Source organism: Acanthopagrus latus, chromosome 8, assembly GCF_904848185.1.
Source record: "Acanthopagrus latus isolate v.2019 chromosome 8, fAcaLat1.1, whole genome shotgun sequence".
Taxonomy (NCBI): Eukaryota; Metazoa; Chordata; class Actinopteri; order Spariformes; family Sparidae; genus Acanthopagrus; species Acanthopagrus latus.
Genome location: NC_051046.1, coordinates 28,341,790 through 28,366,610, shown reverse-complemented (window position 1 = coordinate 28,366,610; position 24,821 = coordinate 28,341,790). Strand labels below are relative to the sequence as shown.

Below are 24,821 nucleotides of genomic sequence, written 5' to 3'. Positions count from 1 at the left end.
AATGTCTGATTGGTTTGGTACTTATTTCCTCCCTACTTATTTCCTCTCATTTTCTTGTGTATTTATGTATATGTTTATTTATTATTGTGTAGTCAAGTTGTTGTTTTTTTCTTATTCTGTTGTTGTGTTTCGTTGTCATGTCTTGGTCGTGTTTGATGATCATGGGTTCTACATGGTCTGGGCCAAGAGTTTCGAGTCCCAGTGGTTATATTTGTATGAGTCATTTTGTCTGTAAATAAAGATAGAAAAAAAGACATTTATTTGCATACTGAACCGTTAAGGCATTCGTTATCTCACAGCGATGTACCAACCCAGCTATGTGGTTGGACTATAACTGGATAGATAATAACTCCACCTAGACCTTGACCTTTAATGCACTGGCATTTTGTTCCTCAATATCAGGGCTGTGCAATTAACCAAATTTTGATTGTGATTTCAGTTTTTTGGGTCAAACGATCTCCAAACTAATATAATCGAGATGAAACAATTTATTTGGCATTTTTTGCTGTAAATGCACTATTCGGATATGTGTCCACTGCATTACCGCAGCTGATAGCTTTCACTTTAATCAATGAGTTAACTTCCACCAGGTCCACTGCACTACGTATCTGCTCAGTCCCATCTCCGACAGTCCAGAGCCCTCCGGACCAGATACGTAGGACTTCTATTTCTGGCAGATCGGCGCCACAATGCATTAATTTAGCTACATTTATCACAGAACAGACAGGAAGTCACGCAGAGAAACAACAAGATAACATCTGGTTACTTTTCAAAATAAAAACACTCACAAGCTCTTCTGCTAAGCCTTTGGTCAGGAACACTTTGTGTTCACATACCTATAACTGCGGTCGTGAGTATCTATGTGATTATCATGGGAACTCTTCAGTCTCGCGACGCCAGCTGTCAGTGCTGTGCCGTGGCAGACTCAAAACGCAACCGGTGGGGGTTGCCAGATGGCTGAGGGCGGAGCAAAATTGCTTATTTATTTTATTAATTAAATGTTTTATAGAAATTGCATAGCAGTTGGATACATATTTGCACATTATTGCTGATCTAAACATTTGAATTTTTCATTTGAACATGTAGTGTACTTTTTAAGGAGAACTTCAAGTTCTCAGTTTTTTTGGGGGGGGTGGGGGTGGGGGGGATGATGAATAAATGTGAATAAATGCATCACATTTCCAGAATAAAAAAATAATCATTTCAATAATCCTGTTTTCAGTATTGACCAAAATTATTGTGAGAATGATTTTTTCCACTATCAAGCAGCTCTTCTCAATATTACGCATTTTGTAGTGAACAAGTATGATGGGTCTCCTCACTGGGTTTTATTCAGCTTAGGTTAACACATCCAGCAGCCCTGAGTCAGAGGGGACCTACTTGAGTTTGTTGGGGTCTTCTTGTGAAGGCTTGCGGAGGAAAGTGGCATTAGGGTTAGCTGGGGGCTCTCTTTGAGACCTCTCTGGCACACTCTGCTTGGCAGGAGCTGGAGGAGTCTTCTTGGCAGAACGCTTGATTCTCTCTTCCAGCATGCTCATGTCTTTCTCTGATAACTGGAAAGGATAGGTAGAGGTAAAATGTAAAAATTGTACAGAGAGCCTCATGTAACTTAAATAAATATGACAATAGTATCGTCTCTATCTTACGTTTCCAATTAGTTTGTAGACTTGGTCCCCACAGACATTGTAGACAGCGACAACAGTGTTCAGGGCAGCATTGCGGACAGATGTGTCTCTGTCGCCTATGTGAACCGCAATCTCCTTCAGGGACTTGGCTGGAGTCGGTTGGCAAACATTCATCCCATAGCCTTCTATGAGACAACCCAACTCCTCCAGACATTCTGAGGACAGTAAGGAAACCACATAAAAACAGTATTGTTAAAATACTTCCATTTCAATAACTCCATCAAATTGATTTACAGGGGAACAGAAGAGGTTTGAAAAGAGACTGGTGCAACATCAGTCTTTAACTCTATATAAGTTGAGACCTACCAGCTCTCTGTTTAGAGTTCTTGGACTTGGTTCCATCCATGAGGAAAGGGAAGACCTTGGATGCTGGGTAAACCTTACACAGCATGGCCAGTATGGCCCGAACATCTTTGCGAACTACATCCTTTGACTCTCCAACCTGAAGAAGGCAAAAGAAACTGAGCCAAACAGCGCTTTACAGTGGCTGTTTTATCATTCTGAGTGTCATGTGCGCTCACCTTTAGTATGAGGTAAGGGGCGAAGGAGTTGGCCTCGTATTCAGTCAGGTGATAGTTCTCCCTGTTCAGCATGGCAAACAACAATTTTAGGTACTCCAAGACCTTCATCAGGACTGTGGTGTTGGTGTCAAAGAACCGCAAGGTGAACCACTTCAGAATCAGGTCCAGACAGGAGATGGTGGCTTCGCTCTCACTCTCCAACCTCTGTCAAATGACAAGCAAACATAAGGAGTATAAGTGGCCTACTCCTAAAACTTGACCCACTCGTAAAAAAAGAAATAAGACCAACAGCTACCTCAATCATGACTCCGATGGCCTTGACGTGTCTCTGGAAGTCAAAGTGAAAGAGCTCGTCCTGCAGCCACTTTGCAAAGCAGGTGGACATCTGAGTTTTCAGCTGCTCCACATACTCATCTCGAGGAGTGATGAAGTTCCATTTCAAAATCTACCAACAAAACATTTTAAATTAAACTGTAGTCGACAGCCCTTCTGATTTTTTTCTTGTGATAGACAACTTCAGTAAACTAACAGAGGTCAACTGACAAGTTCATGTCTAATTAAGCCAGCTGTTTTTTCCAGTTGCCACCTAGTCCAGGACAACAATTAAACAACTGTTCAACTCTGTGGGAGTCATCGGGCATGAAGGTCTATTACTGAGACACTAGCCCCATTCACACTGCTGTTTGCATGTGGGGATCCTGTGTCAATTCTCCGCCTCCTCTGTGTGAAAGTTTCAGATGCGGCGAGGGGTGAAATTTCTCTCCGGCGCTGACTCACCTCTGGAGGTAGCATCAGGGCCGTATTATTGGGGAACTGAACCAGTGTGAATGTATACGTCGGCCGCGCGGAGCAGAGCGTGTCGGTCTTACAGTCTGATAACTGACTCAACTTAATAAAGAGAAATTTCCCACAAAGCAACGTTACATGACCAAACAACAGTAACGTAGTAACTGTAACTGTCTTTGGCAACTTATGAGGAAAAAAATACTGCAGATATCAGATATAAGAGGCATGTGTCCTCCCACCCGTCGTACCAATTATTCGTCACATTTCTGTCTGAAAAACAGCATCTGTCACCGGCAAACACTGTACCTCACAGAGTGTTTGAAGCCTCGGTCGGGAGGGACGTCACAGTGATTTATTTTCACCACAGTGACTTTTCCCCTGGAAAACAGCCTCCGTCCCCGCGAGCGAGTCAGATAGCTTCCAGTTTACTGATGGCGATTATTTAAAAAACTTTGTCACTTTCTAGGATGTTTGGTAGGTCAGGATCTCAGTCACTACATTATAACAGCATCCATATGATTATAAACTGTCTGCGGGTTTAGATTGTCAGGGGGGACACCTGGGAAACACCTAGAAAACACACTGACGTCATTATCATGACGTGTACCGTCTCTCCTCTTTAGGAGCTGCGCCGGCATTCTGTGTGAATTACACAGCAGTTCGTCTTTAAGGCGGAGATGCTTGGCTTTGTGTGAATCACCACTGGCGGAGAATTGGTGAACCAACGCTCTGGAGATAATGCGCTGACGCTGTGTAAAAAGGGCTACTGTAAAGAAATATATCGTTGTATCGTAGACAGTTTGCAGGATTCCGTTGTAATCTGTGATGTGACATTACATTTCAACACCGTCAGAAACATAAAGAGTGCATCCAAGGGGTGGTTCACAAATAAAATTCTAATGTTTTACAGAGCATCTCTAGCTGGGCTGCTGGCTGTTTTGTAAGAAGAGTCAATCACACTGGACACCAATAGAGGAAGATACACCAGTGTCTGTTTTAAAAGTACTTATTTTACCAACATTCAACATCAGAGCTGAGAACATCTGGGCAGCAAAAACACAAAAACTGGGATCATGACACATTCTTAAGCCAGTAAACTACCTTCAGCTGCTTCTCCTCTTTGATCCTCTGCTCCTTAGCATTGGGGATGAAGATAAAGATTGGCCCAGACCTATCTTCCTCATCCTTCTGGCTTTTGGCTGCAGGCTTCTTACCAGCTGCACCCTGAGAGAGGACACAAGACGAGTGTGTGAGGGAGAGCAAGTGAGCCAATGCATTACATCTATGGATACATTATTGTTACTGTGTGTAATCATGTTTTCTCATAGGTTTTACTTGAATGATATGAGTGGCATGTAATCATTGTGTAGGATACGGGCATTAGGTAGAATAAGGAGACAAAGAGCTGTTATGCTGAGACCGTCTCAGTGCAGGTTAAAACAGAGTGCAGGAAACACTGATGTGAAATTATTCCCAAACAGGAACCACACACATTCAGAAACAAGGTCATGCAGTGTAGTGAGCTGAAACCTTAAAGTGACATATGACACTCTGACTCTGTTTGTGGTCTTTTCAGCAGGCTTATACTGCACTTTGATTCTTCTCGGGTCAGCACATTGTTTAAATGTTAAAATCTTTTTAAAAAATGGTCTTACTGATCTTTTTTCCCAAAACAACTACATGTCCATGAGCATTTGATTATAAAAACAGCAAAATAACAGTGGTAGTAAGCGGCTGTTAGTAATTAGAGAGACAGAATTAGACTAAGCCAAGACCCGAACCAGGTCAAGTCAGATAGAGGCTGGACAGAGGTTAACATCTGTCAGGCAAACAAGTGTCCACTGAGAAACTCAGTCCAGAATGTTTTACCACTTCATCTACATGCTGCTGCAGATGTGGACAGAGTTTCCTTATGAGCAGAGGACCCCTACTACGCATCTACCTGTTGACTGCCAGCAGCAGCCTTCCCTTTGCTCTGGGGCTTTTTATTAGCATTACTGTCCTTGTCCTTGGAGGAAGGGGGAGGGGCAGGTTCCTCAGGAGGAGAGGGAGGCTGGGTGAGTAGAGAAACCACATCATGTTTACACTTCACGAACATGAAATGACTAACCAAAACCCAGTGGTGCTCACAGACAAAATAAATAAATCAACATGACTGATGTGTACAAATGCTACAGCTACAAGTACAAATGGCGGTTTTATGAATGTATAGTTAAACTAACAGACTGTCACCAATTGTTTAAAGATTTTAAAAACCACACCACCGGTGGATTTAAACACAAAACCAAATACAGCTCTCTGTTCATTAAGATGAATGGGAAGTGACAGTCCAATTTTACAATGGCTAGACAAAATGGTGTGACAAAACGACCAAACCCTGTCTCTCTCTTTGTGCACACTGAAAATACAAAAACAGAAGTTGATACCTTCTTAGCAGCCACTCCTCCTCTGACCTTCTTCACTTCAGGTTTACCATCAACTTCCTCACTGGCTGGCTGGGACCTGGAGGCTGCAGCAGAGAGGCATACATATGTAAATATAATGTGTCTATTAAACAGTTAGCGGACAGACCAATCAATCATTTGAAATCACACACTGCACTTGAAGTGTAAATGGAAGACTTTTATAAACCTCTTCTCTCCTAGTCACCTAAGAACTCATTCAGCTAACCAATGGGAACACATTTGTTTGGGTGGAGAGTCTTGCCCAGGGACACTTGCCATGGGGAGTCAAGAAGGCCTGTGGTTAGGAGGTGATTTTATTAACCTTTAGAAAAGAGCGGCTACTTGGGGACTGATGCATGGATTTGGGGAACACACTTTGGGCTTGTCCATTAACATGTGCTGGCTAAGTTTGATTTTGCCCTGTCAGCCCAACACAGCAGCGATCTGAATGTTCATGACAACACAGCTACCTTTTTGAAGGTCTGTCTTTAACTAATGATGCGGCCTTAAATAGTGGTCAAACAAGCTCCTATACAAAATTCTTCTTCACCTCAGTACTATCGAAATATACCCGCTAACAAAGCTATGCTCATTCATGTCTTCAATTTTCAAGGTTGGTTGCTGCCAAATAAGATCAGTAAGAAGCTACAACATGTATTTTAAACTAAAAATGCCTTTCCCTGATCTCCTGCGTAGACACGAGTCAAGTCTTGCTTGTTTGAGGGGGAGTCCATGCAGCTGCTTGGAGGTGGGGCAAATGCACTTTGACCCCACTTTGGAGAAGTTCCATCTCCAGTGTGGCTCAACCTGCTTAAACTGGCATTGTGAGACACAAATCAGCAGGAATGTGTGCAGACTGCAAGTGTCAGTGGAAAATTGCGAGGGAATAAATTTAGGAGACGCAATGCTAATTATGGCTCAAATAGACCCAAATTTAAAATCTACTGAGAACATAAGTCTTAAACAACTTAAAGAAGAGCATTTCTTGTATTTTCTATTCTGCAGTACTAGGGCTTCACTGTATGAAGTAGAGTTGGAGATACAAACATTTTTTCCCCCTCTTACAAATGATATGTGATGTAAACACACCAGCTTGCAGGGAGAACCATACCTTACTTTACATTTTGTGAAAAACTACCACAAAGCAGCACAGATTCGGTTTGACATTTAGGGTCTGAGATTGTGATTGTAACAAGTTTGGAAGTCATTCGTCTTAATGTCATACAAACCTGAAGCACTTCTGCTTGGCTCTGAAGAACTTTTCCCGCCTCCAGCCTTGGCAGGAGCAGCGGGTTTAGCAGGCATCACTGCCCTGGCCTTTTCCAACATGGCTAACACCTGATCCTTGGAGGACGGCTGCAGGGAGAAGAAAAGAGACAGTCATCGAGAAGAAAAAAACAAAAAACAAAACAAAACAAAAAACAGCCACATAACAGAACCTGGGGCCAGGCTCATTTAATTTGTTGGTTTTGAGTACTTTGAGTTTCCCTGTAGCCTTGGTCATCTTGTCGTAGCCTAGGTGCATCATGAAGGTGGGCAGGGCTTCCTGAGCTTTCTTTCTCACGTCTCCATTTCTGTCCTCCAGACAGGTGTAGAGATGAGGGACACACAGCATCAGATCACCAGGTACTGTTCTCATGTTTGGTAGTTTCTCTGCTAACCAACCTAGCACCTGGTGATGATGCAGAACAGGTATATTTGATCAGCATCATGTGTACTATGCTTTCAGAGGTAACAAAAATTCTGAGCTTATTTTTCCTGAACAAGTAGGAAGAGGATTTGCATGTGTGTGTACCTCCTGTCGTAGGAAGGGATTCTCTCTCTTCAGTTCCTCTGATAGGTCTTCTCCCTCCAGCCATTCCTTCATCCCGGTCTGCTCCACCCAGGCCTGCAAGGTGGTCATGGCAGCCGTCCTTACATTAAGCTTTGGAGGAACAAAGACACATGTCCATCAACACCACACAGTATTGATAAACACAAAAACAGTCATCATTTCCAATGAGTCCTCCTCCTAGGTGCCACCCCTGAACGAAACCAAACTGAGTATTTTACCAGTAGTGAGAAGACATCTGATGAATACAGTCTCCTTATTGTGTGTGAAAGGGTAACACGGGACAATGTCCAGATCTGATTCCTGTCCAGTCCTCCAGACTTTGCTGTGTTAACACAGGTATCTTACGGCGGGTGCAGTGTTTCTAATGTGAGTGTTTGTGTCCAGTACCTTGCTGTCTCCAAGTACAGTGATAATAGGGATTCCTAGTGCTTTAACATGGTGTTTGAGTCCAGGACCCATGGCTGTAGCCAGCTGCTGCAGGATGGTCAGGGTCTGCTGGACCTGCAAACCACAAAACACTCATTTTAAAAATTTCATTTTTATTTGATAAAAATATATTGTGAAAAAGGTTATTATTAAAACCTTCTCTAGGCTACAAACCTAAATTAATTGGCAATACAGAGCGCTGCTTTAAAAAAATAAATAAAAAAAGATCACATCACAAAACATCACATTAATATCTCCACAATAAACAAAATTGTCCCATTTCATTGCAACCATGCAACAGAAAAATAAATACACATCTCTGGTCTGAAGTATTAAACAAGCAGAAACTTGTGGCAAAATACTACCCATAATCCAGATTTAATAATCAAAAGCAATGCCACTCAATCAGATGAAACTACTGACAATATGTTGACTGAGGGCCTATCCTTTCTACATACAAAGTTGTTTCATGTTAAATTAAGCTGTACGGAAGTTTGCATTGCAGACTTGAGTTACACAGCAGGACAGATGTGCTCTTTAACTAACCAGGATCTTGTTGGAATCCCCAAGTCGTCCTTTCAGGGCCAATGGAAGCTCGCTGCCGATGTTGGCTGTGATAAACTTGGCCTCTGAGATGATTGCAGCAGTCTCATCCAGACCCTCCTTCCTGATCTTCCAGTTCTTGTCCTCAATTTTAGACACCAGATTGGATGTGATCTTGTCACTTAAAAAGGGAGGAGGGAAGAAAAACATGAGAGGACAAGGGAGAAAGATCGGGTACAAAATTGAGCACATAAATATAAACAGTGTTGTCAGAGCCACCTCAGTCTTGGAACAGGACTCTTTTTGATTTGGACTTGTCTGAAACTATACTTGTCCAGACTGAACAAACCCTTTTAATCCTGCCAATTCCAAGATGAATATGATATGACCTTAAAAATTGATTAAATAAACCTAGATAAAATGGCACTGAATAGAAAATAGAAATTTGGCAGTAAAGTACGTGTGAGCTGGAAACATGTGAGGTTGACCCGTTATAGTTACATAACAAACAATATTTTAAAGCCAGCAAAAGCAGACAGCTGCTTAATCACAAGAAACACTGTATGACGTTTCATTTTGATTTATTTGTGCAGGTCGAGTGAAATGCTGTGTCACACAGTCACTGTCTAGTTACCTGATCTCTGTTCTGGGCAGTAGGTCCATGATATCCTGTCCTCCACCATCTTCCTCCTGCTCCTCTCCTTCATCCCCCTCCTCCTCCGCCGCTGTGGCCTTCTTGGTAAATCGGATTGGAGCTGGTGGAGACTGACCCTGCATCTGTGAGACACACACACACACACACACACACACACACACACACACACACACACACATAAATACATAGCTCATGCTTTGTATGTTCATTCCCTCGACATGACTCACTGTCAGGATAACCAAGTGGTGAGAGGCCAACAGCTTTCTTGGCCTTTTGGCTGTTTTCTCTATCAGTTTAACATCAAACGAAATCCTTTTTCACTTCTATTACATGACTTGAGTCCCTACCTTCTCAAACTCAGCATCTATCTGTGAGAGGAGTGCAGGCTTCTCGTCTTCAAAGAACATGCGCAGCGGAGCTCCCATGTAGAGGTACATGACTCCCAGCAGGGTGATGGCAGCTGTCCGAACAGCAGGATTAGTCGCTCCCAGAGCAGTCTTCACATTGTTGATGAAACCCTTCACATTGATACTAGAGAGACGGAGGTCAAAGGTCAACTGGTGCACAAACAGCTTTTGCCTTCACAATCTGCCTCCTTTTTTCCCTTCAAAATGTATCTTTTTGAAAAAATGCTTTAATGAATTATTAAAAATGTAACCAAGTATGTATAATAATGAAAAAGCCTTGACTTTACTACTTCAGTATTTACCCAGCAAAGCCAAACTCCTTCATGGCATTGGCCAGCCAGTTGAGTGTCTCTGCCTGGTTTTTGGGGTTCTTTTGTGCAAATGCCATTGACACAACCTGACAAATGAAATACAAATATCTGAAATACAGTATATCCATCATCAATACCCACTCTTTTTGATCTTTCCAAGTTCTATATCATCAATGTCAAGTAGCTGGCTTCAGGCTAAAGAAATGGGCTAAAAACCTGCTCTGCAGTCCATGGCAGGGAGCAGGCCTCTCCGATAGCAGTCAGTCCCTCTTTGGCGTTTCCACCACACTTAACATCTCCGACCTTATCCACCAAGCCATCCAAAACCACAGAGGCCGATGTCTTTGAAAACTGTCCTCTTCTACATATAAGAGCCACGATGTGCAGCTTCATCTGCATCACCTGCACAAAGATATAACCACAACATTAGAAGGTATGAGGCTCCTTGCATGACCCACAGAAGGTTGTCATCCACCATTGTGAAGGCCATGTTTGAGACCAGCTATCAGTGAGGGCTTTTACAGGATGAGACATTTGTTTATTTTGTATCCTTTAGTGAGCACAACATCAGAGAGCAGGAGCAAGGCCCAAATGTTTGTTAAGAAAAAAGAAGAATTGAATTACAAGAAGAAAAAAATAAATTAACATTTTTTTAAAAAAATAAGAGGTTCGATTCAATTTAAATATAATTTTAATTCTGATATTCTTTTGAATACATTTAACTTTTAGCTTAAAATGTTATTTTGTAAATCACATTTTTTGGCCTTGATCTGGCTCCAGACAACTTCAGCACAGTGTGACAAAGAGTTGGCCGCAAATAGAGCTACGTTCATTTGAAATATTAGCTGCTGTAACGAGACAGTTACCTGGAAGTTGGTCTCCTTCCAGCCTGGTTTTTTGGCCAACATCCGGACTAGGGCCTGGCAGGGCATCACAGCTGTGTCCATGGTCTCAACAGCCTAGAAGCATACATGCAAGCCATAATTACCCTTTCTCATACATCAAGTCTTTTAATGGCTTCAACAGGCAGTTTTAAGTATTAATAGGCTTCAATCAAGATTGGCTGCTAATCTCATAACAAAAACTTTCAATATTTAGTGTTGGGCTGCAGTGCACATTCATTTTCCTGAGTAATAATTTCATCTTTGTAAAATAAGAGAGAAATGCACAATATCAGAATGCTCAAGGTGACTGATTCAACTTTCTCGTTTTATTCAACCAACTGTACAAGAAATCAAATACCTGAATAGTTATCCATCCTAAAGACTTCACCATAAGACATTATTAAATGTTATGACGTACCCAACAGAAGACATCATAAAATTTAACTGTTTCTTATGGTGAAGTGGTGAAGGATGGATTTAGGAGTCTCATAGCTGTAGCAAAGAAACTACTCTGTAGTCTAATGGTGCAACAAAGTTCATAGGTGTGATTGGCAAAGGACAAAAAAGCAGGAAAATATATGACTCCACCACGTCACTCTCTCTCTCTTTACATTTATTTTGTCCCATTGTCAGATTCAGCTAAGAAAGAAATAGTTCGCCCCACATGTCCAAAATTCTTAGAACACAGTGTTTCCCCTAGATTGTTTTTTTAGCAGCGGCACCTTGAGTCGGTAACCTAGCAACACTAGGGGAGTCCGGGGGAATGCAAAAATGGAAAAAATAACCCTTTAAATGGTTACTACGTTACACTACATGGCGACTAAAAAAAAATTCATTTTCAGAATTTCAGACTCAGAATCTAAGACAAAATAGTGTAGAAGCTGACAATGCTGCTAGAAAAAATGTCTTGTGCATTGGAGAACTTTTTTACCCTTATTTTCTTTATCATTATATATTCTTTATGGGCCACATAACATGGAAGTTATATATATTCATATAAAAATAGAGGAAGCACTAAAATACAATAAAAAGAGTTGTGTCTCATTCATCCAGTTTACTAATACAATCTGCTGCTGGATTGGAGTCATTGGCCCACATGACATGGAAGATATTGAAAAAACTGCAATAAATTTGTATTAATATATTTTTGCCAAGTAATTAAACGACGGTCCCAAAATCAGTTTCCACCGGTTCTGCGTGAGGCTCTGGGAGATGAGCTAACCGTCCTCCTGCTGCTAACACTGGGAGAACCTCAGTGAAATCACAGCCGAGTGAATATCCACCCAATATCCAACCTGAAACTAACTTCACCGCGGTTCGATGAGTCGTCTGTTGCAGCCTTAGAATAGGATGATGAGGATTTCAGTCACTCAACTTAAACGATTTCAAGATAACTTAAGTTGTAGTACTTTCACTGTGTGCAACTTCAAGTCGCCATTTGCCCGTGATATTACACGGACAAAAATCATCTTTTTTTTTTTTTTACAGCGGCGCTGAAAAACCAGTAGCAGAATGCATATGGGGGAAACATTGACACATCATAACTTTCAATTGCAGGCTTTTTGGTGGAGCTCTGTTTTCAGTGAAGTTCCGTTGTGACAAACAAATGGACTACTTGCGGAGTGACATGAAGACATGAATCAGAGGCACACTGACAGCAGTGAGCGGTCATTATGACCCGTGCCTTGCGCAACCTGTCTCCACACTGGGGAAAAAAATAAAAAATAAAAAAATAAAAAAAGAGAGAGCCTCATTTTCAGGTTGGAAAAGACGGATTTCCAGATTTATCCGGAAGAATCACACCCCTGAAAGTTCCCTGTTTCACCAGTTTCATCTTTTGGCCACACAGGGTGCCATAATCTACAAAAAAAGTTCACTGTAGTAGACTTATTGATGGAGCTCTCAAACAAAGTATATCCATTTGTTTTTTGTCGAAACAATTGCAGCAGATTGACAGACATCATTGCTTTTATGCACATGTCATCATGAGTTCACACCCTGACCATGGGGGGGAAAAAAAGGACATTACCCTCTGGAACTCCTCCATACTAGCCAGTCTCTCCTTCCAGTTGGCTGAGTCCAGCTGCTGAATACAGGAGGTAGGAAGTACACCTGCTGCCAACTCCTCACTCACCTCAGCCTGCAATGACAGGTCACAAATAATCACAAATTATAATGCATGCAAAATAATACTTGCATGTGCAATAGTGGTTGGGGAGCAAATTAAACTACTAAACGCATGAAGGCAATACTACATTCCCATTGGTATTATGACACACCTTTAACTAAAGCTTCAACTCAAGGACAACTGTTTGCACACAGACTTACAGACAGTTCACTCTCTGTGATTTCTTTACTGTCCAGGTTCTTCTTGCTTTTTCCACCAGCAGCAGATGTTGGTTTGCCTTTCTTAGATGGACCTGCTGAAGGCTGCACAAAACAGACACAAAACACTTCAAATACAACTGTGGACAGCTGATGTCACCAATTTCCTGAACTGAGTAAAACTGGAGCACAGCCAGGTAATTAAATAATAAATTAACTAATGAATTAAATTACTTGTTTTTAAATTCAGACTTTTTTTTTGTAAATTGATCTGAGTATACCTTGCTGCCAGCAGACTGGGTCTTCCTGGGTGGGACAGAGGATTTGTGTGGTGCTTCAGCAGCAGGAGGAGCTTTAGCTGCTGGCTTCTTGTCCACCCCTTTACCACCACCACCTTTTTTGCCTCCAGGAAGCTCCACTTTGTCAGCACACTCCTTTATCTATTAGCATAAGACACAGGTCACCAAGTGGTTAGCGAGAAATGATTATAAACATGGTAGCTTTCTGCTGGTTTGAATTAATCCAAGCTAGTGGGTGTTTCCTCTCCTTTCATCCTTCTACAGATCCTTACCTTATCCAGTTTGAGTTTATCCAAGTCAGCCAGGAAAGTGTTCACAGCCTTCTCTCCCACTACTTTCATGGCTGTCCCCAAAGCTTCAAAGGCAGCATCACGTACCTCTGGAGCGGAGTCATTTACTTGCTGAGATGGTTAAAGAAAAAAAGCATAGATACATATTAAAAAGATAACATTTAAAAATAGGAGACAAGTGTCCTTCCAACTCTTTCTGATGATATGATAAACCAACTGAAATCCTCTTATAGCCTATATTTTCTAATGTCCTGGTATAATATGACAATCATTGTTTTGTAGGGAATAACAAAGGGCTCGTATTAGTACATTACCTACTACTTATGACACAGTACTATAGTACTGATTCCACAATAAGAAACAACTGGTGTGGTCTGATCATATGCAGTATTAAGGAAGTAAAACTGAGGAAGTTTCCAGCCGGGTGTATGTACCTTAATGAGAGCAGCGCAGAGAGGTTTGAGGACGCTCTTTGGCAGTGTGGTCTGTGTACAGTGTCTGAAGGAACGAGCCAAAAACAGAGAAGCCTGCTGCTTAATAGAAGGGTTCTTATTGTCCATCACAGCCAGAATGTCCTCTGACAGGTTCTGCAGAGTGGTCTAGAAAAAGACATGATATATTAAAATATGACAAATATATGACAATCCATCAATCTATCCAACTTTAGAATGTTTGCTCAGTGTTTCCCCTAGGATGGGGTTTTAGCGGGACAGGTGTCACACACGCACACATTTTTAGTACATTTTGTGTCATTATCTGCTCCACTGTCATAAGGGTTGCCTCAGGGTTCCATCCTTGGTCCCATCCTGTTTTCTCTGCACATGCTACCCCTGGGCCAGAGTATGGTCTAGCTCTAACTCAAGAGAGCCACGAGCAAACACAGGGCACCTCTGCTGAGAAAAAGCCGGCCTTTTAACAGCCCAATGGTTGCTGGCGCTGCAACTAATGATTACTTTGCTTAAGAATTAGTCTGCACTTATTTTCTCCATTCTATCTCAAATGGCCTGTTTGATATTCAAATCTACTTCCAGCAGAATCCACAAAGTGAAGGGTGGAGACTGGAGAACATTATGACAGACTTTGTCAGTGGCTCCTTCTTCCATTAATGCTCATCACATTCCATTGCTCAACACTAAATATTTAATGGAATTATTAAGACTATACTTACAGTGAGGAAGATAGCATCAATAGCCTCCTGCAGGGCCTGGACAACCTGAGGCTTCTTCTCCTTAAACTTCTCCAGAATAGTTGGAACCACCTACATACACAAAGAGCTTCAGTTTAATGATGAGAAGTGAAACGAGAAAAGAGTAAATAACAATACCGTATTATCTTACTAGTTCAGGCACTTAAGTAATGACCACAACCATCCTGCCCCCATGAAAACAAAACCACCTGTTTGGCAAACTTGTCAATCATCAGAACTAGAAAAAAGGAAGGATGACAAAGCCAAAGTGAGGTATCTGAATCAAACATTTCTTGGAGAGGACTGCCGGACCATTTGTTTCCTGCATTCTGGGGATTTTTAAAGAATAATACAAAAAAACTAAAACAGATTTTCTTTTGTTAAACACTTCCAATTTTTTTCCCGTGCCCCTCGGAAAAAGTCTGTGCTTACCATAGGCCAATGTTTCACAGCCTCTAAATGGTGATGGGTGCTGTTGCGACCCTTTTAGAAATTGACACAGTTACTTTATGCCCTTTTCCTTTAAAACTTTAAACAAAAAACAGAAATTCTAAGTATATCTGAAATTTTTTTATCAGCCTCTCACTAACTGAGGAGGATGACACGTAACATTAAAGTAGCCGACATGCTGTACAGTGCCAGAAACACAGTCCGAGAGCTAAAAAGGGGAAAAAGGGTGAGACAATTTGTCATAAATCAGGAGAACTGCAGGAGAATTGTGACCCTGGAAGGAAATTGGAAGAGGGGAATATAAAACGGAGACTCCAAGGAAAATCCGGAGTTGATGCATTGCTTTCTGTGCGTATATACATGCCATTTCAAAACACAAAACAAAATTGTTGACAAAGTAAAAAGATTCTTTGGACTTACTTGTCCTGCATATGTTCCAAACTTCTTCCTGAGACCGGTGGCCAGCCCAGCCAGACATTTAGCTGCCACTGACACCAACATCACATTGGCATCTTTCCCCACAACCTGGAAAAGAAAACTACTTAGGGTACTACGTCGAGTCAATAGTCTTATTAGGCTGAATTTTATTTATAATGACAAAAAAAACAAGAAACAAAACAAAAACTGCTGTTAATTTTGCACTACGTCATGTAAATATGTATATGTGTCTATTTCTTCCCTTTTTAATTTTATTGCTTATTTTTGCTATTGTTCCTGTTATTGTAATATGTTTCTGTTTTTGTAATATTATGTCGCTGCTGTGACAAACAAATTTTCCCATCTGCGGGACATTAAAGGATTTCTGATTTCTGAAGTTTCAATCAATCACCTTATATGTCCTACTACTTCCAGATAAGACAGTCTAAAAAAAAAATTTGCAAAGTATTTAACCTTCTTCAGTGCTCTGACAAGGTCACCGTAGTCTCCATTCTCTAGTTTAGGATTCTTGGTCAGTGCCTCTACAGCCTCCAGAGCTTCCTTCCGCTCCTGCCACTTTTTAGCTTCCTGCACAAAGACAGAGAACCATCACATCAGGGCTGCTCGCTTATGAATGAATGAATGAATGAATGAATGAATGAATGAATAAAAACAACAACAACATAATCAGGATTACTTTGCATTATGTTTCCAAACTCAAAAATGATCATTTAAACTTGATTTCAATTTTGACCATTTATTCAGCATTTCTCTCCAAAACAAACAAAAAAAAAGAAAACACTTGGTTTGTGTTTTATTTTCAAAAGTAACCAGATGTCACATGACTGGTGTGTGACTTCATGTCTGCTCTGTGCTAAATTTGGCTTATTGCTGCGTCCTGGCTCCTATCCACCAGAAACAGAAGTCCTGCGTGTCTGCTCCGGAGGGCTCTGGACTGCTGGAGCTGGGACGGAGCAGATACGCATTGCACAGGATCTGGTGGAAGTTAACACATACATTAAAGTGAAACCTATCAGCTGGTGGATGAGTGCCAGTCAGCAGTGCTGCGTTGCTTTGGGGGAGGGCCTGAATTGAGCCTGTGCATCTCTTTCAGAAAATCTCTAGGCCTACTGTACAACGAAAAATGCTTAAAAAAAATAAATAAATAAAAAAAAAATCATTTCAACTCGATTACATTAGTTTGGAGATTGTCTGACCCAAAAATCCAAATCACAAATCAAAATTTGATTAACTGCACAGCCCTACGTCACATATTGCAATATTTAGGTTGCCATTACACTGAAAACCTTACCAGAACTAAAATACTTCACACCTATCATGTTCTAATGAAGAGCGTTTCAGATGTAAATTAACAAAGCTGCTCACACTCTGGTAATTAGACAACTTGAGAGGCTATCCAAGACAAGGTTTGGTCAGTTAGAAACCAATCCAAAGACATGAAGTGTACTAAGAATTCTACACAGTTAAATGATCGTACTATTTTCTCATAGAAGTCTTTGGGCATCTTGGACAGAATCTCCACAGCTTCCAGCAGTTCATAAGCATCCACTGCTGCCACTGTATCAGTCTCATCCTCTCCTGAAAAATAAACAGAACAAGTGATGGCAGTGGACCATGACTCTACAACTCCTCTTCATTAAAAGGAAAGCAACAGTACAAAGTATTGCATCCATAATTTGTTAGCATTTTGCGCTGTAGTTAAACCTACCATCAGACTGTTCTCCTCCTTGGGCTTGTTGCTGTTCAAACTTTGCCTTCAGGTCCTGCTGTGAGCGCAGGAACCGGGTTTGCTTGGGAGGAGACAAAGGCAGCTTCACCCACTCCTCTTCTAGTTCCTTCAGCTAGACAGACAGAACAAACAGTCTCCTTTTCATGTTCTGCTTTCAGAATCAAGTTGCATTAACTAATGGCTGAGTGTGTGAAATGATCAGTGTGCCCCACCTGTACAGAGTTAATGTTTTGCAGTGGAGGTCTCAGAGCATCTCTGATCCATTTGTAGATCTCAACAGCAAGAAGCTTAGCTTCGTCTCTCACCGCCTTCTCTCTGGACTCAAACTGCTTGGATAAAATCTTCACTACGGGCTTCAATGTTACGATCTTAGATCCAAACTCACTATGGAATGATAATGACAGATCAAAAAGGTGAGAAAGTTAGCATCATGAACAGATGCTTGGGGTAATTTGCAAATATTGTGAAGTTTATTGGTTTAGTGCAATGATGTCATTTTGGACACAGTTTGTCACATCGTAAAAAATATCCTGCCTCCATTAAATACATATCTTTTTCACAAATGATTAATAACCAAATCTGAGGCATCATATGTGGTTTATCCATGGTTCCTTACTTGTAGAGAGAGCAGCACTGACCTGAGAGCCTTCCTGAGTGCCTCGATGCAGGCCACCACTATCTTGGGGTTCTTGTTGTCCAGTCCTTTAAGGAGCTCATCTTGAACCACCTCAGCTTTCTCGATCTCGATGTACATCAGACAGATGTCTGTACCTAGCTCCTTGGCTCTAGCCTTTGGCTGGTTGAAAACTTTGGTCACCACGCCAGACACCACCTCACCTGTCGTCCTGTCGACAAGGGCAAACATACAAACACAGCCAGTCACAACACGCAGACACAGTCTTATGAACAATGTGGGCTTCTTAATGGGTCACTAAACAGAGGCATGTCTGGATTTAATCTGGCATCCATGTTTAGTTCACACTACTGAAAACAACACTTGACCAGATAAGTTAAAGAGTAATACAGTTCAGATTAAAATTCTATCCACATGAAACAGTAACTTTGACAGCACAAGAACAAACAAAACCTCATTGCTTTGAGCAAGAGAGGTCATCATGATTTTGCTATATTTGTTTTATAGTGTACAATGCTCACAAACAGTTAGGTGACCAATGCCTCTAGTATTGGTTGTTGGGTGAACTCAACCAACCATAAATTAATCGACTGTTAAAAAAAAAAAAAAAAACCCCAAACAACACTTGGTGCACTGCTGTGAATAGAGCCTTAATTCCCTATGCTCAGTCATAATGTTAATGTTAAAAGGCAAAGTAAAATTATGATCAATAAGAGTGAATTGACGGTTGTTGCAGAAGAGTCTGGATCAACATCACAGTGTGGTGGACAATTACATAAGCTCGAAGGGGGGGCTAGGGGTCCGGATTGTTTGGCGATAAACAACATTATCAATTAATTAACGTCACACATATTTACATCTCATGTCTTCGTCTTAATTAGTTAAAAATGCTGCAGTAAAACAACTTGAACATCAAAGGCTGCTGCACAAGAAAATAATATTTAACAATTTGGTAAGATTTTGATACCATTTTTAAAATCTACATAGAAATGAATGGGATATTCTCATTAGTTTAATTATTAAAAGTTTTGCGATGAAAGGAGGAAGTTCTAACAGATGTAGGCCAGCTTGTTTCACCTGAGGGAATGACCATTTTAAATGTCACCATTTGAGTACAGATTTCTGAATTTATGAAGTGCAATTGAATGCACTATTCCTGGTTGAGGCAACTTTTGCTGTATCAACCATTGTAGATTTCAGAGTTTGAGAGGTGCTTCTGAATGCACTGTTAAGTCCATACAAGTGTGTCATATTCTGACAGGAGAGGAGAGTTGAAAAAATAAATTATGCCGATAAACACACGCGGCAGAGGCACAAAGCATATTTTATAAAAATGACTTTCAGTACATACTGTCAGTGTGATGGAGAGCCTTACAACACATCCTACAATAATCCTACTATAATAATAGTGGACTGCTGAGGACTACGACACAATCTCATGTGTGAAACCTATTCTTCAGTTATTCAACAGCAACATTATACATGTAAAAAGGACACTGACACAGATCACAAGAAGACAATAAAGAATAAAATACTGGACAACATGAACAGAAAATACTATGAAACTGACTGAAGAACTGATAAATCTAGCAGTTCTGCTTGACCCACGTTTCCAGAGAGAACCAGAGGGAGAGCAAAGCCATCCAAGCCAGCGCAATTAGAGAAGTGGAATCCCTTCAACGAGAGCAGACTGGCACAGCTGCATCTGAAAACTGTTTTCTCATCAGCAGATGTCGCCAGAGGCGCTTGCAAGAGACAAAAGACCACCCTTGGAAGCTTTTTCAAGGGAAGAGCAGCACCAACAGAGAAGACAGGTCAGTCTGAGGGAGAGACAATCAAGGCTCAGTTACACAGCCTCCAAATCCGTCCACCAGCAGAGAGCAGGATTGATCCAATCGCATAGTGGAAATCGCATGAGATGAACCCCAGATCAGCAGTTTGCTGAAAAAGTACCTGTGCATCCCTGCCACCAGCACTGCCTAAGAGAGGCTGTTGTGCACTGGAGGGAATATCTCAACTTGTTAAAGATCAACTCTCAAGCCAGCATCGGTGAATATGTTCTTGACATGGAATCTAAAGCTGTGATGTGTCTGCCAGCTGAATGGCTACTTGCCTGTTAAATCTAATCATGACCTCATTGGATGACAATCATTTTATGATTACATGAAAAAGTAAAGGCAAGGTTTAGCCACATTTTTATAGATTTAAATCAGTTTCATAGCACTTGTATCATTAACAATATTACTTGCTCAGTGTCCAACATAACATTTTTTTCCTTACAGGCCCGCTTGGTCAGTAGTTTCGAGTTTTACTGGCCCCATGTGTAATTTTAGTGGCCCAGCCACGAAAAAAACGAAAATAACTATTTTTTGAAAAAAAAAAAAAGACTTATTTATTGAAATTGTTCCCATTTAATTGTTTAGAGAGTCTGTCTCTGCAAAATCAGTATGATCTGGCAATGATGGCAAAAAGTAATAAATAATTAAATACTGAATCTGTGTCTATAATAACCACACCCTGACATGTAAATGTGACCTCTGTCTTGATTCATTTAACTCAACTTAAAATATGGACAACTGACTGCATAATATATGAATCACAAACAGAAATGCTTTACAGCAGCTCCCATTCAAAGTCAAGAATATGCAGAAAAATAGTAGTGATAATAATAATAATAATAATAATAATAATAATAATAATAATAATAATAACAGCAACAACAATAATAATCTATATATGCTGCACATTTACAATAGAAGCCTACCGCAACTGTACTTTTTTTAACCATTAAATGTTATTTTATACATTATCATATTTTATATGCCAGTTGCAGCTTCTTATCGTGATCCACAGTCTTTGTTAATTTTTTGTCATGATTGTTATTATTAGTACCCATCAAAAATCACATTTACATGTCAGGATGTGGTTATTATAGACATATTCAATATTTAACTGTCATGTACGATCACAGTAACAGCATTACATACATTAGCAGCTGTAAACACATAAAAACATTATAAACACATCATGTGGTCCCCTTTAAACGCTGGGTGGAGGTGTATATTTCGGGAAACAACTGCCGGTTCCAAATAAATGCTGAGTCTAATTTATTTTGAAAAAACATCAAGGAAGAAGATGTGACCGGTGACACTGGTCACATCTTCTTCCTTGATGATCTCCAGGGAATTCACACAGAAGCTGGAGAAGTTTGTGAAATTTGCATCACGGAAAAACCTGTCCCAAATAAACGCCTGAGCTTAACAATACATCTAACCCAGCAAGAGAGGCAGGACTTTAGGCAGAACAGCCAATCAGCCGGTCAGTCCCAAGGCCGGTGTCATGTCTGAAGCAGCAACAGAAGAGGGAGGAGAGAGGAGGCAGCTGCAGCGAGCACAGACACAAAGCGACTGTAGAGAGACGTTTGTGCAAAACTGCGGATAAACGGCAGAAAAAGTGTGGGTGTTGAACCCTCTCACCGGGAAAAATGTTCCCCCACGGGTGCGACACCCCTGACCACGGTCAGCCTTCGCCGGAAACTGCCGACATACTTCACAATACATTACGCCGTTGGTTGTTCAGCCAGGTATACTGATCCCTCCATCTCGGGAGAAATCCCCTTTTCCTCCTCTTGGACTTATAGCAATCCTTCGCCGACATTTTTCAGAATCACTTTCCCGTCATCACTCTAAGCATTTCCCGCATGCATACTAGCGAATCACGATTGTCATATGGGCAGTGACTTGACCAATCACTTTAATCAGTGTAATCGGCGATTGGTTAGTCACTGGCCCGAACGGGCAGACTAAACAGACTTTAGACCAGCTTTTTGTTGGTCCTTGTCACTGTCACTTTCTGTTGCCTCAACATAGCAGTCCTTCAGTTTGCCTGACCACCTCCTTTAAGACCAATACACCCAGGGGCATACAGATCTATTTCTGATTGTTAAAATGTCGCAATACAGTCAGGCTTAATTTGGGGTCTGGCCTCTACATCATGAACTGATCCCCTGCACTGGCTTAATTTTCAAGCCTGTGCAGACCACTAGTGGGGTTTTGCCATCAGTACAGCTAGGAGCACCTCAGCCCAATGCTCCAAGCAGTATGGCTCGTCTTCCTTCAGTAAGTATCAATGCTCTGATTTTCCTCTTTTATCTCCTCTCACATACTACAGATTCTCAGTTCCTCCACACTATACAAATGGACAGTCTTCAGGATCATTGTCATACTATTTCTATGATAATTTATGCAGTGACCAGAGAACATCTCAGTGGTCTGTCGGCTAAGCTCTCAAAATAAATGGTGTTCTAGAAACAACAAGAGCATGCAGTATTATCAAGATCACTACCAGGCCACACCATACATTACTGTCAGCCAGGCATCATGTCACTCTGATGGTTTACAGAAAGGGGAGTGAGTTGTATAAAGATTTGGTGGAAAAGACATTTGATACACGTTTGTGCCTTTAAGTTGAGTGTTTAACATCTCATTCCAACACCAGGGCTGTGTTCAGACTGACTTGAGCCCTGCTTGAGAAATGCAGTACTCTCATTTCCATGCAGCACATGGGGCTAGTCCAGAGGCTCTGGCAAAAAAACAAAACACATAACCCTTTGGCAAAAAAGTTAAAACCTTGCTCTGTCACTGAAACAATGTAATCAGTCAAGGCCCTGCATTGGCCACTCAAACACATGCCAGTGCACATTCCTAGTGGATTTCTTTGTAGCGTGAATAGGGCATTTTAAATGATTACCTCACAACTTATAAAATCCTGTCTGTTGATCACAAAGTTATGTAGTGTTTTGGCATCTGACAACTGATCACTTACTTGCCAGCTACATGGGCATTCTCAATGAAGGCCAGGGCTGCCTCCAGGCCTTTCAGCTGAGCCACAGCATTCGAGTCCGTGACAAACTTCTTTATTAGTCCGAGATACTTCCCCCACTCTGGACTCTTCTCATCCTCTATCCTCTGGAACAACTTCAGAGCCTCTTCATAACCATTCAGACGGGCTTTCCACACCTGAGGGAGAGAAAGAGTCACATAGAAAAAGGTCAAGAACAGAAAGAGAAAGGAGTGTATAAAGTTGAATCTGTGATGTTATAACAAAAGAAAGGGCAACATTATATTGCATGGACAAACAGAAAGGTAGTTCAGTTTCCAGTGAGATGTAAGAGATGTGTAGAGATAGAAGTCTGTTTTAAAGGATATGGGATGTGACCTACATTCATGGAGGCCGACCATATCATTATTATCACATCTTCTCCATTTGCCTTCAAGTACAGGCAAAATGTTAGCTGTAGGACATTCTTCCTGGGTAATTTTTTGCGCTTACGTTTCTCATAAGACTGAGGTAAAGTTTTAGTTTTAATGATGTACAGACCAAAATAAGGGACTTATAAAAGACAATTCAGCCATGTTAAGTCTCTCTATAAAAGCAAGGAGTCTCTGTCTGTGTGCCTCAAATATCTCTGCAGATCAGGATCAGACTGACTTGAGGTTTTCAACATGGCTGCTGCTTGGTTTAAGGGTGTGCAATGTCAGATTTGTTTGGACTACAATGATACCGTTAACAAAATGATTTCATAAATGATTTAACAATTCTGCTAGCATTGTCTACCACAGCCACCATAGTCACATGCGCACCAGAGCCAATCACTGTATACCATAGCCACGTGCGCACCAGAGCCAATCACTGCAAAGCCCACCCCCATGACACACTTTATGAAACAAGCAGATTTATTCCTGCAGCAGAGCGAGCTGGGCTGGGATTTTGCTGGCAGTTCAGTCCTGATCTGTGCATTTAAACTGACTCTTGGGGATTAATGAGACTGAACTAGTCCGGACCGAGTCTGTTCCAGTCTGAGGAGATCCGGATACACGAGGATGCCCCACCTCCTGAGTCGATGGACATGCCAGATCCAAAACCGGATTTACAATAAATGATAAATAAATGATGTTTTTTTTGCGAACACTGCCGTTGCGTTTTTATTGTGTCTGGTGCAGGAAGAACGGTAAAGAAGGCTTTTGTCACAAGGAAGAAACGGTAAAAACGGGCTTTTGTCACGAAAGTGTCCGCAAGCAGGAACTGTTTGCAAGCAAAAAAAAAAAACACGTTCCTATTGGTGGAAAATGGCACCACACCAACCAGTCACAAAATTATATGGCAAAACACGTGATTTGGTTGCTGAAGAACAGGGGAAAGTTGTGGGAGCGACGGCGGCGAAAGAGTGACAGCAGCAGTGACGGTGAAAGAGACAGCATGTTTTGAGAGTTGAGAGATTTGTGACATTTATTGTGTTTGGAGTGTATAGTTGGTGTGTTATGCAGCGTTTGGTGTGTAGTGTAGTCATTTGTTTGTGATGCGAGTCAAAACAGGAGACTGCTGAATGTGAAGCATTAGTTACCTAACCCACTTTGCAAAATTTGTGCATAAGTTTTTGAAATTTTCAAACAGCAATTTATGCTTGCATTATTAGTAATAACAATGGTTTGTTTTAACATATTTGTGGTTTTCACAGTAAAAAAAATCTAACTTTTTCCTACTCAGATTTGATGTTTTTTGTGATTTGAGGTCCATTGTGTTTATACAGTATATCAAAATGAAAAAATAACTACAGTCACACATGTGAGGTTGTGCTAAAAATAAGGTGAAATACAATGGCAAAATAAAAAGTAGTCAACAAACGGCCAATTATACCCTGGAATATCAAATTTCTCAACAAACCTAAACATCCCTGATGTCCCACCTTCAAACAAAGCCTCATTGGGCCATTCAGGAAAAAGCTACTTAACCACCAACTTTTCTATAGGAATACATACTTCCTACGGGCAATGCACTAGTGGTAGCAAAAAGGAAACGTGGTTTAGCCTGTGGTCAGTGTGATTATTATTCTTGCTGGGGTTCCACGTCAACATGGACTCACATTTCACTGTGGAGTCTAAAAGTAACTCATGGTCAAATGTTCAGCAAGATTA

At 41.1% G+C, this 24,821-nt stretch overlaps 1 protein-coding gene across 3 annotated transcripts in view; it reads right to left on the bottom strand.

The window, feature by feature from the left end:
• The window catches only part of ckap5 (cytoskeleton associated protein 5), a 64,759-nt gene that overhangs the window by 35,966 nt on the left and 3,972 nt on the right, over nt 1-24,821 (bottom strand). For all 3 annotated transcript variants that reach the window (XM_037107892.1, XM_037107891.1, XM_037107894.1), the window contains exons 4-34: nt 22,672-22,865; nt 17,852-18,058; nt 17,426-17,597; nt 17,193-17,325; nt 16,962-17,062; nt 15,938-16,051; nt 15,467-15,571; nt 14,579-14,668; nt 13,845-14,009; nt 13,393-13,521; nt 13,103-13,261; nt 12,825-12,926; nt 12,526-12,636; nt 10,479-10,571; nt 9,829-10,014; nt 9,604-9,698; nt 9,242-9,425; nt 8,874-9,016; nt 8,243-8,420; nt 7,658-7,771; nt 7,232-7,360; nt 6,914-7,108; nt 6,666-6,792; nt 5,419-5,501; nt 4,935-5,045; nt 4,094-4,216; nt 2,502-2,651; nt 2,207-2,410; nt 1,992-2,127; nt 1,647-1,840; nt 1,381-1,553 (exon numbers count right to left, since the gene is read on the bottom strand). In XM_037107892.1, the coding sequence (XP_036963787.1) occupies nt 1,381-1,553; nt 1,647-1,840; nt 1,992-2,127; nt 2,207-2,410; nt 2,502-2,651; nt 4,094-4,216; nt 4,935-5,045; nt 5,419-5,501; nt 6,666-6,792; nt 6,914-7,108; nt 7,232-7,360; nt 7,658-7,771; nt 8,243-8,420; nt 8,874-9,016; nt 9,242-9,425; nt 9,604-9,698; nt 9,829-10,014; nt 10,479-10,571; nt 12,526-12,636; nt 12,825-12,926; nt 13,103-13,261; nt 13,393-13,521; nt 13,845-14,009; nt 14,579-14,668; nt 15,467-15,571; nt 15,938-16,051; nt 16,962-17,062; nt 17,193-17,325; nt 17,426-17,597; nt 17,852-18,058; nt 22,672-22,865 (4,400 nt within the window). The remainder of the gene's footprint in view (nt 1-1,380; nt 1,554-1,646; nt 1,841-1,991; nt 2,128-2,206; nt 2,411-2,501; nt 2,652-4,093; nt 4,217-4,934; nt 5,046-5,418; nt 5,502-6,665; nt 6,793-6,913; nt 7,109-7,231; nt 7,361-7,657; nt 7,772-8,242; nt 8,421-8,873; nt 9,017-9,241; nt 9,426-9,603; nt 9,699-9,828; nt 10,015-10,478; nt 10,572-12,525; nt 12,637-12,824; nt 12,927-13,102; nt 13,262-13,392; nt 13,522-13,844; nt 14,010-14,578; nt 14,669-15,466; nt 15,572-15,937; nt 16,052-16,961; nt 17,063-17,192; nt 17,326-17,425; nt 17,598-17,851; nt 18,059-22,671; nt 22,866-24,821) is intronic.